The sequence below is a fragment of the Cherax quadricarinatus genome, chromosome 71 (assembly GCF_038502225.1).
Source record: "Cherax quadricarinatus isolate ZL_2023a chromosome 71, ASM3850222v1, whole genome shotgun sequence".
In the NCBI taxonomy this organism is placed as follows: Eukaryota; Metazoa; Arthropoda; class Malacostraca; order Decapoda; family Parastacidae; genus Cherax; species Cherax quadricarinatus.
In genome coordinates this window covers 23,290,141-23,310,753 of record NC_091362.1, presented here as the reverse complement: position 1 = coordinate 23,310,753, position 20,613 = coordinate 23,290,141, and the positions used below count along the sequence as shown (strand labels likewise).

General features: G+C 39.7%; 2 protein-coding genes across 10 annotated transcripts in view; one reads left to right on the top strand and one right to left on the bottom strand.

The window, feature by feature from the left end:
• The window catches only part of LOC128700441 (TBC1 domain family member 19), a 73,762-nt gene extending 64,778 nt beyond the window's left edge, over positions 1 to 8,984 (bottom strand). For 5 of the 9 annotated variants that reach the window (XM_070100167.1, XM_070100175.1, XM_070100172.1 and 2 more), the window contains exons 1-3: positions 8,900 to 8,984; positions 6,710 to 6,829; positions 3,464 to 3,661 (exon numbers count right to left, since the gene is read on the bottom strand). In XM_070100167.1, the coding sequence (XP_069956268.1) occupies positions 3,464 to 3,661; positions 6,710 to 6,814 (303 nt within the window). In that variant the 5' untranslated portion in view covers positions 6,815 to 6,829; positions 8,900 to 8,984. Of the gene's footprint in view, positions 1 to 3,463; positions 3,662 to 6,709; positions 6,830 to 6,923; positions 7,105 to 7,281; positions 7,394 to 7,846; positions 7,924 to 8,899 lie in introns of those variants that run through there. The other 4 variants (XM_070100168.1, XM_070100170.1, XM_070100169.1 and 1 more) reach the window with 4 other exon arrangements.
• Positions 8,985 to 13,298: 4,314 nt separating this feature from the next.
• Positions 13,299 to 20,603, top strand: LOC138854814 (uncharacterized). The gene is made up of 3 exons (XM_070099965.1): positions 13,299 to 13,398; positions 17,461 to 17,976; positions 19,362 to 20,603. Exons 2-3 carry the CDS (start codon positions 17,472 to 17,474, stop codon positions 20,429 to 20,431), a joined length of 1,575 nt encoding a protein of 524 aa, XP_069956066.1. The 5' UTR covers positions 13,299 to 13,398; positions 17,461 to 17,471; the 3' UTR covers positions 20,432 to 20,603.
• Positions 20,604 to 20,613: the final 10 nt, after the last annotated feature.

Here is a 20,613-nt window from a genome sequence, read left to right as displayed (position 1 = left end):
GTGCATGGGCATGTCATTTATCGCCTGTTCGAAGTCATTTGGCGTCAGGATAACATCGGATAGGCTTGTGTTAATCAAATTTTGTGGCTCTCTCATAAAAAATTCATTTTGATCTTCGACTCTCAGTCTGGTTAGCGGCTTGCTAAAAACTGAGTCATATTGGGACTTGAGTAGCACACTCATTTCCTTGCTGTCATCTGTGTAGGACCCATCTTGTTTAAGTAGGGGCCCAATACTGGACGTTGTTCTCGATTTTGATTTGGCATAGGAGAAGAAATACTTTGGGTTTCTTTCGATTTCATTTATGGCTTTTAGTTCTTCCCGCGATTCCTGACTCCTAAAGGATTCTTTTAGCTTAAGTTCGATGCTTGCTATTTCTCTGACCAGTGTCTCCCTGCGCATTTCAGATATATTGACCTCTTTTAGCCGCTCTGTTATTCTTTTCCGTCGCCTGTAAAGGGAGCGCCTGTCTCTTTCTATTTTACATCTACTCCTCCTTTTTCTTAGAGGAATAAGCCTTGTGCATACATCGAGTGCCACCGAGTTAATCTGTTCTAGGCATAAGTTTGGGTCTGTGTTGCTTAGTATATCTTCCCAACTTATATCGATTAGGACTTGGTTTACTTGGTCCCACTTTATGTTTTTGTTATTGAAGTTGAATTTGGTGAATGCTCCCTCGTGACTAGTCTCATTTTGTCGGTCTGGGGCTCCACGCATACATGTCTGAACCTCAATTATGTTGTGATCTGAGTATATTGTTTTTGATATTGTGACATTTCTTATCAGATCATCATTGTTAGTGAAGATGAGGTCTAGTGTATTCTCCAGTCTAGTAGGCTCTATTATTTGCTGGTTTAAATTGAATTTTGTGCAGAGATTTAAAAGCTCGTGTGAGTGTGAGTTTTCATCAGAGCTGCCTCCTGGTGTTATTACTGCAACAATATTATTTGCTATATTCCTCCATTTTAGGTGCCTTAAGTTGAAATCCCCCAGGAGCAAGATGTTGGGTGCAGGAGCTGGAAGATTTTCCAGACAGTGGTCAATTTTTAACAGCTGTTCCTGGAATTGCTGGGATGTTGCATCCGGAGGCTTGTAGACTACCACAATGACTAGGTTTTGGTTCTCGACCTTTACTGCTAAAACTTCCACTACGTCATTTGAGGCATTAAGCAGTTCTGTGCAAACAAGTGACTCTGCAATGTACAGGCCAACCCCCCCCTTTTGCCTGTTCACTCTGTCACATCTGTATAGGTTGTAACCTGGGATCCATATTTCGTTGTCCAAGTGATCCTTTATGTGGGTCTCAGTGAAAGCCGCGAACATTGCCTTTGCCTCTGCAAGCAGTCCACGGATGAAAGGTATTTTGTTGTTTGTTGCTGGTTTTAGACCCTGTATATTTGCAAAGAAGAATGTTATCGGACTGGTGGTATTGTTGGTACTGGGGGGGGATTTTTTTTCCGGCATTAGTATCTGTATCTGTTGGTTTGGAGTGGAGGCCATCGACTGTGGTTCCACTCCAGGAATGACTGGATTTGGTGTACGATTTCTGCCATTTCCTGCCAGTTTTTTTTCCTTCCTGGCACTAAAAAACCTCTCCCTCTTGAGTGGCTGTGGCTACCCAGGTTTTCCCATGGCCTGGATGTTTTGTATCTTTTTGTCCCCTTTAGATGGTATGCCTGGCAATTTAAGTTATAGCACAGTCTTTCCTGTACTGAAGAGGTACACATTTCAGGGTGAAAAAGCTTACAGGAAGGGAGTTTGCATTTTCCTGTTGTCATATGGGCATGGCATTTTCTAGGGTGGTCATAGTTGCATGTCCCATCTGTTTTTCCAGATTTCCCATGCCAGCAGATACCAAGTGCATAGTATGTGCACAGGCTTGGTTTCCGCTTGCCTTGGGTTTCTGTGACTGTATTCCCTGTTGGTGCATGTTTCCCTGTCTTACTTCTATCCTCCCTAGCACCAACAATGGAGCTCCCACCAGTTGTTTTTGGTAATTTATCCTCACTATTGCTATTGGAGTCCTCTTGTTTGCTATTTCCTGCGGTATTTCTAGTTTGCAATATTGGTTTTATCTTATCTTTGACTACACTTGTTTCCCTACTATGGCTCCTGTCCCCTATGAGGTCATTTATATGTATTCCTTCCTGCGTATAATTCCCGACTACCTGGACAAAATCTCCAGCTTCACCATTACTGTCTCCCAGGACAGTATCTCCAGCTTCACCATTTCTGTCTCCCAGGACAGCACCTCCAGCTTCCCCATTACTGTCTCCCACACAAAGAGTCAAATACAAAACACACAATCAGGGAATAACAAAAAAAAAAAAAATCTTAAAAATGTCAGAAATATTGTATAATACAACAAATATAAAAAAAGAACAGAGAGAGAAAATACCATAGTTCTTGTACAAGATAAGTTGCAGATGCCCCAGTGAAGCAGTATATATCCAATGAACCCTAATTTACTATTTAAACAATAAAAATAATGTTGGTATACCTGACCCTCAGTATTAAATGCATCAGACACTAAAGTAATGGTTGCACTCTCCTACTTACTACCATGACTAGCAAGAGGTGACACGATACCCTTCAGGAGCCGAGTCACAAAACAACATTGAGACTCAGAAAGTTTAGCAAATGTGCCTTTCACTTTTACACAACATAGTGATCGTACAGTACAGTACATGCAAGTTTCAAGTTTCATCAAGAAATGTGCATATTACAGCATTTGCATGTGTTGTTCACAGAAGATATGAAATATGACCTGATACTTTAAAATTGCTAATCACTGAGTGTATGCTTCCTTTGGTTAGATATCCTGCATAGCATACAGTATTACATTATGATAAATTAGACACATGTGCAACTCTTGGGTATCTTTATTGAGGAAACGTTTCGCCACACAGTGGCTTCATCAGTCCATACGTAGGAGAAACTTAAAGAACAGGAGAAGAATGAGGTAATCAGTCCCTCAACCTTGAGTCGATGTGTTCAGTCCATCAATCTATTCTATTCAAGATTGATGGACTGAACACATCGACTCAAAGTTGAGGGACTGATTACCTCATTCTTCTCCTGTTCTTTAAGTTTCTCCTACGTATGGACTGATGAAGCCACTGTGTGGCGAAACGTTTCCTCAATAAAGATACCCAAGAGTTGCACATGTGTCTAATTTATCAACATGTCGGTTCTCTGAACCATTCATCTACAAAAGTATTACATTATCTAATCAAAATTCAAATAATTAATCATCATAATGCACGTATCCACAGCAGTCATAATAAAAGTTTTAATTAGTGACAGTCATTACAGTTAATTCCTCAAAATCATATACATTTTTTATAATTTCATGCAATTTACTAACAGCTATTAAAAGGTAATATTAAAATATCCAAAAATTATACTGTATGCCAGTACAGTATGTATTTATATTAGCAAAGCTTCTTGCAAACAAGAGTACCTGAGCCTTCCTTATGTAAGCAAGAGGTTCTTTGAGGACATGCCTTGGGGTATCAGGGTTGGCCAGAAGGGTTGGCTGAACATGCATCAGGTGGTAGAGGGCATTGCGGAGGCGGGTGTCAAGTGAGCTTCCCTGTGCCCACTCATAACATTCACTGCCAAACCTTTCTGTGCTGAAATTCTGTGTTGCCATCGTTGTCTGCAGTGTGGAGAATTAATACACAGCGTAGTATACAATAATGTTTATTGACTTAACAAATAAAATATTCTGATTATTCTCAGACAGTCTATTCAGGGTGTGTAGGAGAGAGGGAGATTACTTTCCAGTAAAAGTAGGCCTTAGACAGGGATGTGTAATGTCACCATAGTTGTTTAACATATTTATTGGATAGAGTTGTAAAAGAAGTAAATGCTAGGGTGCTGGGGAGAGGGGTGGGATTAAATTATGGGGAATCAAATATAAAATGGGAGTTGACACAGTTACTTTTTTGATGATGATACTGTGCTTTTGGGAGATTCGAAAGAGAAAGTCGACAAGTTCGGGAGGGTGTGTAAAGAAAGAAAGCTGAAAGTAAACACTGATAAGAGTAAGGTGATGAGGGTATCAAACAAGTTAGGTAAAGAAAAAGTGGATATCACTGGTGGGAAGGTGTATGGAAGAAGTGAATGTGTTCAGATATCTGGGAGTAGATTTGTCAGCAAATGGGTTTATGAAGGACAAGGTTAACCATAGAATTGCTGAAGAAAAAAAGATGAGTGGTGCACTGCGGTATCTGTGGAAACAAAAAACATTATCCATGGAGACTAAGAAGGGAATGTGCGAGAGTATAGTGGTACCAACACTCTTAAATGGGTGTGAAGCATGGGTTGTGAATGCTGCAGCAAAGAGGAGGCTGGAGGCAGTGGAGATGTCATGTCTAAGGGCAATGTGTGGTGTAAATATTGTGCAGAGAATTTGTCATGTAAGTAGTAGGTTGGTAGACAGCAGCCACCCAGGGAGGTACTACCGTCCTGCCAAGTGAGTGTAAAACGAAAGCCTGTAATTATTTTACATGATGGTAAGATTGCTGGTGTCCATTTTTCTGTCTCATAAACATGCAAGGTTTCAGGTACGTCTTGCTACTTCTACTTACACTTAGGTCACACTACACATACATGTACAAGCATATATATACACACCCCGCTGGGTTTTCTTCTATTTTCTTACTAGTTGTTGTTCTTGTTTATTTCCTCTTACCTCCATGGGAAAGTGGAACAGAATTTTTCCTCCGTAAGCCATGCGTGTTGTAAGAGGCGACTAAAATGCCAGGAGCAAGGGGCTAGTAATCCCTTCTTCTGTATATATTACTAAATGTAAAAGGAGAAACTTTCGTTTTTCCTTTTGGGCCACCCCACCTCGGTGGGATACGGCCAGTGTGCTGAAAGAAAGAAGAAGAATTTGTCATGTGGAAATTAGGAGGTGTGGAGTTACAAAAAGTATTATTCAGAGGGCTGATGAGGGGTTATTGAGGTGGTTTGGTCATTTAGAGAGGATGGAATAAAACAGAATGACTTGGAGGTTGTATAAATCTGTAGTGGAGGGGTAGGGGTCGTCCTTATTAAGGATGAAGGGAGGGGGTAAAAGAGGTTTTTTGTGCAAGGGGCCTGGACATGCAGCAGGCATGTGTGACCATGTTAGATGGGAGTGAATGGAGATGAATGTATTTTGGGACCTGACAAGCTGTTGGAGTGTGCAGGGTGAAAGGATTCACGGAAACCGGTTAGTTGGACCTGATTCCTGGAGGTGGGAAGTACATTGCCTGCACTTTACAGGAGGGGTTTAGGATATTGGCTGTTTGGAGTGACATCTAAACTGTTATATCTGGGTACCTCTGCATGATGGTGAAAGTGTTGAATGATGGCAGAAGTGCTGAATGATGGTGAAAGTGTTTCTTTCTTTTTTGGGTCACCTTGCCTTGGTGGGAGATGGGTGAAGTGTTAAAAAATCTACGTAAAAATAAGTTAGCAGATGTCTAACTTTTTTTTTGTTTCGTTTCTACAGACTTAATTTTTACTGAGTAACAGCTGTTATCCTACCTTAGCTCATTTCAAAGCCTGGACATAGCTATAGAAGACCCCTTCCTCCCCACATGGAAAAAATTAACAAGTCAACCAAAACCCAGAGGCCATTTTTTTAACACCAGCTGTTTCATACCCAGGCAGGGTGACCAAAGAAGAAAATACTGTTACATATTCAATCACTATTGTGCCAGAAAGGCACCAACAACACAGTTCATACAAAGCTCCAAACTGCAACATCCAAACCCCTCTTTCCAAATGGAGATACTGTACTTTCCACCTCTGGTACTTGAGCTTGGCTAACTGGTTTTCCTAAATTTCTTCATAAATGTTACCTTGCTCTCACTCCAACAGCATTATCAAATCCTATAATCACTTGTCTCCACTCACTCCTATCTAACATGCTCACACAAGCCTATTTTTAAACAAATAAGGACTGCAGCTATAAGGAGGGTTACCCATATATTTTCCCCTGCCCAGAAATTAAGCATGGAACATTTTAAGAAAATAAATTAATGATTTGCCTCTTTGTGCCTTCTCAATGTACCCAGTTTTAGCAAATTTATGGAAAAATATGAAATACAGTGGACCCTCAACTAACGATATTACAGTAATTGGTACCCGAGAACAAATATCGTTAGTCGAGTTTTTTTAGCGTTAGTCGAGGCAAAATGTTAACATTAAAATGTATCGCTAGTTGGATTTAACGTTATACGATGCTATCGTTGGTCGAGGGTCCACTGTATATTGGCTACTCATTTGTTTGAAAAGTTTTCTTGAACTGATTTAGTACATTACAATACAGTATAGTGTACCTGGAGTATACCTGGAGAGGGTTTCAGGGATCAATGCCCCCATGGCCCAGTCTGTGACCATGTAGTATATAGTATATATAGTATATTTTTTGTATCATGCGAAGTTCACCTTTTTTTTAATACATTCTTTTGTAGATGAGTGTAACGTATCACATTAAGTGACACATTCTGCCCACAATGTAACTTGTTAAGTCTCACAATATCCTACAACATGAAATGAATGCATTACTGAATTAAAGTTATCTTCCTCATGTTAACTGCTTTAACTAACGTACAGTATACATACAATGATTTTAGATAGGATGCTCATCCAATGTTTCAAAGTCAGAGCAATTAATTATTAGTAAATATGTGTTGTTAGTAGCTCCTCATACCTGGACATCAGCAAGAAAGTCAGCATAGAAGGGTGTGTTCTGAAGTTCTGATGCCAGCCTATTCACAATGGCTGTGATGTTGGTGCCTAGCTCATGGCGAAGCATCCTGAATGAGTGGACCTGTGAATAAGACAGATACACAATGTAGATTGTGAACAACAGATCAGTGACACCCAACATGCTATAAAGAACAGATAAAAGATATCCAACAAACCTTGACTAAAAGAAGAGGAGCATTTCAGCAGGTCTACTGGCCCACTGTAAGCAGCAGTAGTACAAGAGTAAGGAGGGTAAATGACAGTATATCTCAAGATGGTGGCAACCAAAGCAACTCCATACCCTAACACCTGTTCCCAAGAGGTAGAGGAACACTGTTGTATTCCTACTGGTCCATGCTAAAAAAACAAGGAAGCAAGACAAATTACAGAGAGAAGACAAATTACAGGTTAAAAGAAAAGGAGAGGTGGATTCAAAGGTTAGTTCAGGTCATAAGTGTTCTGATGATTACAGCATTTCACAATTTACTGAGAAAAGCAGGCATTTACTTGAACAAAACAAGGACCAAGATTCACCTTAAGAATGTTCTATATAAGGGCTGATTTTTACATGACGGTATCTGTGATTTGTAGCCGTGAAGGCTAGAAGAAGGGTGTACAGTCTTAGCAGAGGACTAGTGAACTGGATGACCATGATCTCTAACATGACAGTAAAGCCAAGAGAATTCTTGGCTTCATATCAAGATGTATAAATAACCAAAATCCTAATGTTATACAGTATTGTCCTTCAACTTTATATAACTTTGTAAGGCCTCATTTAGATTATGCTGCTCAGTTCTGGTTTTCATATTACAGAATGGACATAAATATGAATAAAAGGCACTAAAATGTGGAACCCTGCCTGAAAATTCCAAAGGTTCCTATCCACCAACCATTTCAAAGCTACTGTTAAAAAATCACCCACTTTAATCTGTCACCTAGATGTACATCATTGATGCCAACATAGATCTATGTTTTAAGCTAAGTTCCCTCAACTAAGCTGCTACCAATAAATTTTGGCCTGGAAGTATGTTTATTTAGGTACAGGTACACATAAATACAGTTACGCAAATTATCATGCATAATAACATATGTAAATTACCTAGGATAACCCCAGAAAATCAGACTGGACATAAGAGGATGGGTTTGTGAAGTGAATCTGCACAGTATAAATATAACCCTGCCCCTCACACTGTGCATCTGGGAAAAAGTGAACCTTGGAACCTGTGTTTGGTATAAAATAACAAGTCTGAGGTGTTTTCTAGAATAATTTTTATGGTTTTATTGGCTGTTTCTTGGTCTTGGATTATTATTATTATCATGGGGGAGTGCTAAACCTGCAGGATTATACAGTGTCTGTGGGGGGAGGGATGGAAGGTATTCAGGTTTAATTCAGGGAACTGGAACACAGATCCAATTCCCTAGATCAAGAGCCCCTCACTAGCATCAAGGAACTTTTCTTGAGTGGTCTTGGTCTTGGAGCTTTTGGTCGTCTGAGCAAGACCTTCCACTGGCTTACCTCTCTACCAATTGAAAAATTAATATTCTTAGTTGTTTAGTTGATTTTGTGTTGCACATGTGCCATAGGTAAGTCAGGGCAGATTAAATTGTATTATTACAATCATAACCAAGCTGTAAACCTACAGGGGTCAGACAGCAGATTAAATAGATAATAAAAAAGAAGCGCTAAACCACAAGGGTTATATAGCGCAGATTAAATAGAATAAATCGTGTTTATGTACAGCAATTACTTCTGTATGTACTATAATTGACCTTATATGGATACCATAGCTACGTTTATATATGTACTGTAATTATTTCTTTCTCTCTCTCACACATATATATATATATATATATATAATATATATATATATATATATATATATATATATATATATATATATATATATATATATATATATATATATATATATATATATATATATATATATATATATATATATATATATATATATATATATATATATATATATATATATATATATATATATATATATATATATATATATATATATATATATATATATATATATATATATATATATATATATATATATATATATATATATATATATATATATATATATATATATATATATATATATATACATACATACATATTCACTGTATTTACCTCTCTATGTCGGATAATTCACCTAAATAAACTGAATTAAAATATCACCACTTGTTTACCAGTGTTACCTAGCAACCTCCTGGGGATACACTCTTTCATTATTATTGATAATGATAACTCTTACTAATACTACAAAAAAAATTGTCAATAAAAGTAATAGTAATGATAATTTTTATTTCCACAAGGTACATAATTATTACAAAATTAGATGACATTTGATAGATGATCAACTGAATAAGTAGAACATTTCTGGCGGCAAAATTAAAACTCTTAGTAAGTAAGTAAGTAAGTTTATTCAGGTATACACAAATACAGTTACATAGAATTATCATACATAGCAGCATATGTGTAGAGAACCTAGGATAACCCATAATACAACTTGGAAGGATAGTAAGCAGATTGCCTGGGACTGCACCTGTGCCGCCACGTTGGTAGACATCTACTTGTCACACTCAGAAACTGAAGAGAGCGGAGCTACCAGCTTCAGGGAGACCCAGAAGACCCGCAAATATGAAGGCCTTTCCCCTTGCTATAACTTCATCCCAATAGGATCGGAGACCCTTGGGGCAAGTGTGCTCTAAAGCTCCTCAAAGAGCTGAGTGAAGAACTCATCATAGAAACCAAGGCTCACAGGGCGGCCAGTTTCCTCTTTCTGAGACTCAGTGTTGCGATCCAGAGGGGAAATGCCTGCAATATTCTGGGCACGCGGCCCACCGCCGGGGAGCTGAAAGAAGTATTTGAGATGTAGCTCTGAGATGTTATCTATGTTGTTCTTGTCCCTACTGTATTTTTTAATGTATTTTGTCTTTAAATAAAGTCTATATAGAATATAGGGGGCGGTAGGAGAAGACAATATTCAAATATATATATATGTCGTGCCGAATAGGCAGAACTTGCCATCTTGGCTTAAATAGCAACGCTCATCTTGCCATATAGAACAAGCGAAAATTTCTGTATGCAATAATTTCGCCAAAATCATTTTGAAGCTAACGAAAAAAATATATTTCACTGTGTTTGTTTAGTATTAAATTATTGTAAACAAATCTAAAATATATTTAGTTGGGTTAGGCTAAAATAAATTGTTCTTGTTATAATAAGGTTAGGTAAGTTTTCTAAGATTCTTTTGGTGCAAAATTAAAAACTTTTACATTAACATTAATGAAAAAAATATATCTTTAAACGTATAAGAGGAAATTTTAGAAAGGACTTAATTTTAAATGAGTTCTTGCTAATTGACCAGTTTTACATATTCGGCACGACATATATATATATATATATATATATATATATATATATATATATATATATATATATATATATATATATATATATATATATATATATATATATATATATATATGTATGTATAATACATTATAGGTCTCAAAACTCCAGCCCGTCGCGTTAGCCACTAGACCAGCTAGCCACAATAAGATTCATGAGAGGCCTGAGCTTGCTACCATCTGCAGCTCATAAGACTGCCATCCCCACGAGCCCCTTTGGGGCGGGGCAGATGGCAGACCAGAGGCCTAGCTTCTCCCTACGAGCCCTGTGAGGGCGGGGAATGTGGCTAGGCCTGGGGACACTTGGTCCCAAAAATGAGGCGGTACTTGTACCTCCTCCCATGGGAGACTTAAGTCTCGAGACACTCCCCAGATAGGGAGCCAAGGCCGGGTCACCACTACTTGGAAAAGACCCGGGCCGGGAGAATACCGGCGAATAAAAAAAAAATAAGATTCATCCAACTAGGTATATTTCTACACCATAGTTGGATGAATCTTATTGTGGCTAGCTGGTATAGTGGCTAACACGACGGGCTGGAGTTTTGAGACTCTATGACCGCGGGTTCCATCCCGGCCGGGGGTATGGTTTACATTATAGGTATGTAAGTAAAGTGGAACCTGGAGTTATTTTAGCCCAATTTCAATCGAATAAATTGTTTTCAAAATACATTAGGAGACATTTGTGTAATACAGTAAATAAGTTGATAATTAAGTGGTAACTTTAACCACATGCTAAGTTCAGCATTATAAGTTGCCAGAAATTATGATTATTAAATTTAATTATTATTATTATTATTATTATTATTATTATTATTATTATTATTAACAAAAATAATTTTAATAATAATAATAATAATAATAATAATAATAATAATAATAATAATAATATGAACTAATTTTGTTATATATGTAAATATTAGAGTAAATAAAACTGTATTTAAGCTTCTCACCTACATGTGGTTGCTGGGGTCGAGTTACAGCTCCTGGCCTCGCCGCCCCTCTACGTCCACTCTCCTGGCTTCAAGATCCTTGTTGTACCTCTTCTTAAAGCTATGGATGGATCCCGCCTCTACTGTGTAATAGTTTGAGGACTACCATGCACACCATGGGTATGAAGTGACTAATACCCACACCATGGGTATAAAGTGACTAATACCCACACCATGGGTATGAAGTGTCTAATACCCACACCATGGGTATGAAGTGACTAATACCCACACCATGGGTATGAAGTGACTAATACCCACACCATGGGTATGAAGTGACTAATACCCACACCATGGGTATGAAGTGACTAATACCCACACCATGGGTATGAAGTGACTAATACCCACACCATGGGTATGAAGTGACTAATACCCACACCATGGGTATGAAGTGACTAATACCCACACCATGGGTATGAAGTGTCTAATACCCACACCATGGGTATGAAGTGACTAATACCCACACCATGGGTATGAAGTGACTAATACCCACACCATGGGTATGAAGTGACTAATACCCACACCATGGGTATGAAGTGACTAATACCCACACCATGGGTATGAAGTGACTAATACCCACACCATGGGTATGAAGTGACTAATACCCACACCATGGGTATGAAGTGTCTAATACCCACACCATGGGTATGAAGTGTCTAATACCCACACCATGGGTATGAAGTGTCTAATACCCACACCATGGGTATGAAGTGTCTAATACCCACACCATGGGTATGAAGTGACTAATACCCACACCATGGGTATGAAGTGTCTAATACCCACACCATGGGTATGAAGTGACTAATACCCACACCATGGGTATGAAGTGACTAATACCCACACCATGGGTATGAAGTGTCTAATACCCACACCATGGGTATAAAGTGTCTAATACCCACACCATGGGTATGAAGTGTCTAATACCCACACCATGGGTATGAAGTGACTAATACCCACACCATGGGTATGAAGTGTCTAATACCCACACCATGGGTATGAAGTGTCTAATACCCACACCATGGGTATGAAGTGTCTAATACCCACACCATGGGTATGAAGTGTTTAATACCCACACCATGGGTATGAAGTGTCTAATACCCACACCATGGGTATGAAGTGTCTAATACCCACACCATGGGTATGAAGTGTCTAATACCCACACCATGGGTATGAAGTGTCTAATACCCACACCATGGGTATGAAGTGTCTAATACCCACACCATGGGTATGAAGTGTCTAATACCCACACCATGGGTATGAAGTGTCTAATACCCACACCATGGGTATGAAGTGTCTAATACCCACACCATGGGTATGAAGTGTCTAATACCCACACCATGGGTATGAAGTGTCTAATACCCACACCATGGGTGCAAAATAAAGATATCAATCAAACTAAGAGAGTTAATTAATGGTTGTGTGTTGCTTCCTGGGTAAGAGGAAATGGGTAGTGGGTAGACTGTATACATGGCAGGACTCAAGTGATGGGTAGTGGGTAGACTGTATACATGGCAGGACTCAAGTGATGGGTAGTGGGTAGACTGTATACATGGCAGGACTCAAGTGATGGGTAGTGGGTAGACTGTATACATGGCAGGACTCAAGTGATGGGTAGTGGGTAGACTGTATACATGACAGGACTCAAGTGATGGGTAGTGGGTAGACTGTATACATGGCAGGACTCAAGTGATGGGTAGTGGGTAGATTGTATACATGACAGGACTCAAGTGATGGGTAGTGGGTAGACTGTATACATGACAGGACTCAAGTGATGGGTAGTGGGTAGACTGTATACATGACAGGACTCAAGTGATGGGTAGTGGGTAGACTGTATACATGACAGGACTCTGATATTAACTGAGACAGAATTAAGTAAGTTTATTCAGACACAGATACACACAATTACAATTATCATACATAATGTAAAATACCCAGGATAACCCAAAAAAGTCAGACAAAGTGACTTGTTTCCATTGAGGTCCTCTTTACCTGTAAAATTCACTGTGGAAAAAAATGGTTGACCTGTATTCCGTTAAGTTGTGGGTCAGGAGTATATGTAGAGCAGGTGGGTACTGACCTACATCACCACGTAACCCAGCAGCGAAAACTATCCTCACAGTGTGTGTACGACTTTCATACCAGACGGGTGGTCCTGGGTTAAGAGGTTGGACCAACAGCTAGATCTTGACTCTCCCTCATTCCTATCTCCTCTCCGTGCAAACTCAAATAGGTAATTACAGTACATTGACATCATTCCACCAGTTAGGTCAGCGACACTGAAACACTGACTGATTTATGTAAAGAAGAAACCCTTGTGGGTGTGAGGTTGGAAGACTGGAGAGAGTAAGAATATATTGTAAGAGTGTTGAGAGCAGTGATGAGAGCAGTGATGAGAACAGTGATGAGAGCAGTGTTGAGAGCAGTGATGAGAGCAGTGTTGAGAGTTGGGGCTTAACACAGCTGCTGGGAAAATAATCAGTGTCAAGCGAGCATTATTCTAAATTGTTTAGTGAGTATAAAATATTCACAATGGCTTATAAAAGCGAGAAGGTTGAGTATGATTATGACCCGAGACAAGACAAGAAACCGCCCACAGGATGGGTATGGGGTGCATAATAAACATATTAAACTAACTAACTAACAAGACAAGAGAGTATACTAGGTAAGACCCTTGTGGGGTGAAAGGGGAAGTGGGGATACTGCAAGAGTAAGCGGGTTTCAAGACCCAAGGAGTTGAACTTATCAACTTGGGTAGCTCTGGGAATAAGTTGGACAAATGAGGATGGATTTGAGAAAGATGTACCAAGTATGGGTTAGTAGGTCTGCTGTAGTGTTTCTTCATTATTATGTTGTAAAAGCACTCACTGAGTTGTTTGCGGGGGATTGGGACTCGGCTCCTGGCCCCGTCTCCTACTCTACCTTCATGGTATCATTGACTTCTGACCTCTTTTATTGAATTTACCTCCACCACTGCCTCGGCCAAGTTATTCCACTTTTAGACCAGCCTATGACTCAAGAAATACTTCCTTACATTTGTATGGTTCATCTGTGTCTTCAACTTCCACTCTGTGATTGATATTCATCAGTCTGATAGATCAACAGTACTTATCACTGATTATTATTATTATTATTATTATTATTATTATTATTATTATTATTATTATTATATAAAGAAGCGTAAAACCCATAGGGGCCATGCAGCGCATAGGTAAAAAGGGAGGCACTCAAGTTTAAATCAAGGAAGCGGAGGGTAGCCCTATGCCCTTGGAACAAGAGCCTTCTAGTCACCTCTCTCTGTATAGCACAGTTGGGTAACATTTCTGCTCTACAGTTAATATTTGCTTGGTTATTCCTTAGTTAGTGGACAATGAACTACCATTCAGCACTAATTGTTGTGTAAAGTAAAAGGACACAAGTGCAACTAATGTGACATTTTATTGTGGCAACGTTTCGCTCTCCAAGAGCTTTGTCAAGCCATTACAAACAATACATGGACACAGAGGGTATATATAGGCTTAGAATTACACCTCACTCTAAGCCTATATATACCCTCTGTGTCTATGTAATGTTTGTAACAGCTTGACGAAGCTCCTGGAGAGCGAAATGTTGCCACAGTAAAATATCACATTAGTTGCACTTGTGTCCTTTTACTTTACATATTGTCGGTAATTCTACCAACATATATACATTATTTGTTGTGCACAATAAGTTAGCAGTTTAGACAGCATAAAGGTAAGTGGTAGTTGGTTGTTAGTTTGTTAGAGTACATGCTGGCCAGACCATGAAACATCTCTTACACAAGAAGGCTTCCTCATGGAAATGAGGCAAGATATGTTTGTGCAATAACCAGAAGCTACATAACGGTGTGACCTACTGTGTTCACTGTGACCTAGTGACTGTGATCTTTATTGTGACCTAGTGACTGTGATCTTCAGTGTGACCTACTGTGTTCATTGTGACCTAGTGACTGTGATCTTCAGTGTGACCTGTGTTCATTGTGACATAGTGACTGTGATCTTCAGTGTGACCTACTATGTTCCTCGTTGTGACCTACTGACTGTGACCTAGTGACTGTTTTATCCTATATAATAAAATGTCTCAAGGTTTCTGAAAATAAATATAATTTCCATATAGTAATTTTTAAAGTATTTATTTATACACTGAGATGAGTTAACAGTAAGTTTAAGGAATATGCAAAATATACAGAGAACTTTCACATTTCACTGCACGTATAAGCACAATATAACACCTAAATTGCTGGGAACGGTTGAAGTTCATTGACCTGTACTCCTCGGAACACATGAAAGTCACTTGGTAGGCGGTGCAACATCTCCCCCAATGAAAAGCAGGGGTATACCTGGAGGGGATGTTTCGGGGGTCAACGCCCCACTGCCCGGTCTGTGACCAGGCCACGTGGTCGAGCAGGGCCTGATCAATCAGGCTGTTACTGCTTACTGCACGCAATCCAAAGTACGAACCACAGCCCGGTTGGTCAGGTACTGGCTTTAGGTGCCTGTCCAGTGCCTGCTTGAAGACAGCCAGGGGTCTATTGGTAATCCCCCATATATATGCTGGGAGGCAGTTGAACAGCCTTGGGCCCCTGACACTTACTGTGTTATCTCTAGAGTACTTGTGGCGTCCCTGCTTTACACTGAGGAGGGGATGTTGCATCTCCTGCCGAGTCTTTTGCTTTCGTAAGGAGTGATTTTCGTGTGCAGATTTTGGACCTAGTCCCTCTAGGATTTTCAAAGTGTCTTATCATGTATCTTTCTCGCCTGCATTCCAGGGAGTACAAATCAAGGGATTTCAACCGTTCCCAGTAATTTAGGTGCTTTATCGTACTTATTAGTGCTGTGCAAGTTCTTTGTATATTCTCAAGGTCTGCAATTCTGCCCGCCTTGAAAGGGGCCGTTAGTGTACAGCAATATTCCAGCCTTGAGAGAACAAGCGATTTGAAGAGAATTATCATGGGCTTGGCGTCCCTAGTTTTGAAGGCTCTCATTATTCATCTTATCATTTTTTCTAGCAAATGTAGTAAATACATTGTTGTGGTCTTTGAAGGTGAGATCCTCTGATATTATCACCCCCAGGTCCTTCACATTACTTTTTCGCTCTATTGTATGGTTAGAATTTATTGCATACTCTGATACAGTTTTAATTTCCTCAAGTTTTCCATACATGAGTGGTTGAAATTTCTCTTCATTTAACTTCATATTGTTTTGAGTGGCCCAACTGAAGATTTTGTTGATGTCCACTTGGAGTCTTGCTGTGTCTGTCAGATATGAGGATGAGGAATAGGATGGGAGCGAGTACTGTGCCTTGTGGGACAGAGCTTTTCACCGTAGCCGCCTCAGACTTTACTCTTGTTTACTATTCCTCTTTGTGTTCTATTTGTTAGGAAGTCACAGATCCATCTACCAACTTTTCTTGCTATTCATTTATCAAGCATTTTGTGCGTTTTTACACCATGGTCGTACTTGTCGAAGGCTTTCGCAGTCTGTGTATACTACATCTGCATTTTGTTTATCCCCTATAGCATCCAGGACCTTGCCATAGTGGTCACTACATACTATACACCCATGGTGTGGGTAGTCACTACACGCCCATGGTGTAGGTGGTAATCAAAAGATTACAGAGGTCCAGGAACTGGGCCGCAAAGTGAATTAGGTCAAAGTCGGACTAGGAATGTCGTCAAAAGCTTCCTTCTCTTATGTGCGCGTTATTTTAGCAAGGTATGCTTATAAGGAGGCATCGATGTGTTTGTGGGTGCTAGATGAGGCTATGAGAGAGAGAGAGAATGTGCTGCAGTCATGTACGTATAAGTAATGTTCACTGTTTGTGTTGTTTGCCATCAACGTTACATATTAATATTACCCTAAGTGTAGTTGTTCTGTATAAAATAATAATATCTGTTTTTAAACACCTGCAGACTAACAATCTCAATCATCCAAACACAAAAGTGTCATTAACACTGACCATTAGAAGTTAAAGTGAGGTCTATATATTTCTGACTCACATTAAGGTCTAAATATGTAATATTCAATGAAGAAAACCTTAGTGTGAGGCAGCAATATAGTGTTTGCTGAAGACCTCATTGTGAGGCAACAATATAGTGTTTGTTGAAGACTTCAGTGTGAGGCAACAATATAGTGTTTGTTGAAGACCTCAGTGTGAGGCAACAATATACATTACTCATTAATTGACGTTTCATTGCCTACATGTTGGTTTAAATGTACCATCATCATCATCATTCATTATATTTATTACCAGATTGAATTTACTTGTTTTGCAGGCGGCAGACAGATGGTTGCAACACTGAACTACGTGGTGGTGGTGGTGGTGGTGATAGTGGTGGTGACAACCACTTGGGACTGCAGCTTGTCTGTTCCTATAACTTCTGCTGTTGAAGCTAAACATCCTAGTACAATAGAGTGGTCTCCCTCACATGAAGACAGGAAACTCAATACTTCATACCAACTTGACAAAGTTTTCACTAATTTCTTCAATTTTACTTCTGAGGCTCCACAGCTAGTCTATTATGTATCTGTAACGTTGTATTACTGGTGGGGGGTCATCAAGAAAGAAATTAAATCATATTTTTATCCCAGACCTGTTACAAATATTTCCCTCTGGAATGGAAATAACACTTTCAGTTTGAGTGGAAATAATACTACTGCCACAAGCATTTTTGTATCTATGTTACAACAGTATAAATCGATGCCTCCGTGGGTACTTGCCCTAGCGAACTACGATCTCTACAAGATGTTGGCAAGCATGGTTATTGTTGCAGCAATACAAGCACTTTGGTGTAAGTAACTTTCATGTTTGAATTCAAACACACACACACACACACACACACACACATACACAGACATAATAAATGCAAAGTCATGAAGATTAGGAAAGGAGCAGGAAGACAGGAAAAGGGGTATAAACTTTGGGGACAGAGGCTGCAGACTTCACTCAGAAAGACCTAAGAGCGAGAGCAAGTGGCCAATATAACCCGTGTCTCACATCAGCCGAATAACCTCTGAAGTCAATGCTCGTTTGGCAAGTCTAAGAGAAGCTTTCAGGAATCTCAACAGGGAATCATTCTGGGTCCTTTATACAACATAGTGCAGGACCATCCTGGAATATGCAGCACCAGTATGGTGCCCGTATCTGAAAAAAAACACGTTAGCAAACTGGAGAAGTGCGGAAGTATACAATTAGACTAGTTCTAGAGCCAAGGGGTGCGAGCTGGAAGAGTGACTAAGGCAATTGAATCTCAGACCCGTGAAGACACAAAGACCAGAAAGACATGATAAATACTCAGAGGAGTTTATAAGGCAGCTAGGCACATGGTGTTTGAGAGGCGGAAAACAGGTACTCGGGAGCACAGCTGGAAGTTAAAGATACGAATGAGTCACAGGTATGGCATGTCAGGATGTATTTCTTCAGTCTCAGGGTGGCTGGGACTTCGATGAAGTACATGTAGTAGTTTACCGGGAGAAAGAGTTCCGGGAGTCAACGCCCCCGCGGCCAGGTCTGTGACCAGGCTTCATGGTGGATCAGGGCCTGATCAACCAGGCTGTTACTGCTGGCTGTACGCAAGCCAACGTACGAACCACAGCCCGGCTGGTCAGGTACCGACTTTAGGTGCTTGTCCAGTGCCTGCTTGAAGACAGCCAGTAGTGGAGGCAGACTCAATACGTAGGTTTAAGAATAGGTACGATAAGTTCCATGAGGCTAGGAGAAAATGAATCTTGTAAGCGGCAAGTTGTGAGGCGGCGCCACGAGCTGAGACTCGACCCCTGCAACCACATATAAGTGAGTACAGAGAGAGAGGCAGCATTAGGCGTGGATGAGGCAAATCTGTTAAGTGGCAAATTAAAAGACAGTATTAGGAGCTAAGACTCGACCCTGCAATCAAAAAATGCGAGTGTAAATAGACGAGAACTCAAGTCACACACACGTGACCAGCGAAAAGGCGGGGCCAGGAGCTGTGTCTCGACCCCTGCAACCACAAATAGGTGAGTACTCTCTTACACATACAGAATTATTTCTTAATGTTTAACAAATAAGAGACTACTGTTCGTTCGTAAACCAAAACAGCTATAATTATTTTTCCTTATATATATACTGTTACAATTTGTATCATATTTTGATATACACATACAATTCTTTTAATAGACTTCACTGTATAACTTTCAGGGTGTTGGAATCTTCCCAAAATTCTAAGAGAAGAGACGCAGAACTATAATAGTTCTTTGTATGGAGGAGAACTTAATGTACTGATGACGGGACTGGCTGATGATGAGAGCAACAATTTGACTGATAGTGAAAGTACTACTCATCAGTATAATGAGGGAATCGATCAAGACTATAGTGGTGATCAAGGTACAACTCAGGTTACTGATCAACCTACTCTTCAATATACTGATCAAACTGGTGACGAGTTTGCTGATCAAGGTGGTCATCAGCATGTTGGTTCAGATGGTGATCCATATATTAATGTGAGTGTCAGTGAAGTGAGTGGTGATCCCGGTGTTAATATAGGAGACACTCCAGTACCTGGTGACCATCCAGGTCAAGATCAAAGTACAAAGCCAGCTGAACAAAGTTTTTCTCAGGGTACTTTAGCAGGTGTTGTGCAGAGTGTTGTAAATCATGCTTTACAAGTGTATTATCAAGACCAAGATCAAGTGTATAATCAAGATTTTAATCAAAACAACAATCAGGGTTTCGATCAAGTGTATAATCAAGACTCTGATCAAGTGTATAATCAAGATTTTAATCAAGACAACAATCAGGGTTTCGATCAAGTATATAATCAAGACTCTGATCGATTGTATAATCAAGATTTTTATCAAGACAACGATCAAGTGAATAATCAAGATTTTTATCAAGACAATCAAGGTTTAGATCAATATATCATAGAAAATGTTGATGATAAGAGGGAGAGAAGTGAAGATATTGTAGGAAGGCCAGACCAACACTGGCCTCAAATTACCTACACACATCCCCTGACGTCTCACCAGGGGAAGTACACACATCCCCTGACGTCTCACCAGGGGAAGTACACGCATCCCCTGACGTCTTACCACGGGAGGTACACACATCCCCTGTCGTCTCACCACAGGAGGTACACACATCCCTTGACGTCTCACCACAGGAGGTACACACATCCCACGACGTCTCACCAGGGGAGGTACAGCTCTCCTGGAGAGTTACACATGGAGCAACAATCATATAACTTGTACAGCACATACACCAGTGTGTAGAGGAAAACTTGAAAAGAACTCTGACAGACTGGGAAATCTAGACTGTTACCCCAATCTGAAGACTGCAACATTTATGAGACAGATATAAGGCATTAAAAGCTATCCAGAATCGCAAAAAAACTGCTATTATTATTATTATTATTATTATTATTATTATTATATAATGTTACAACTACCAGCAT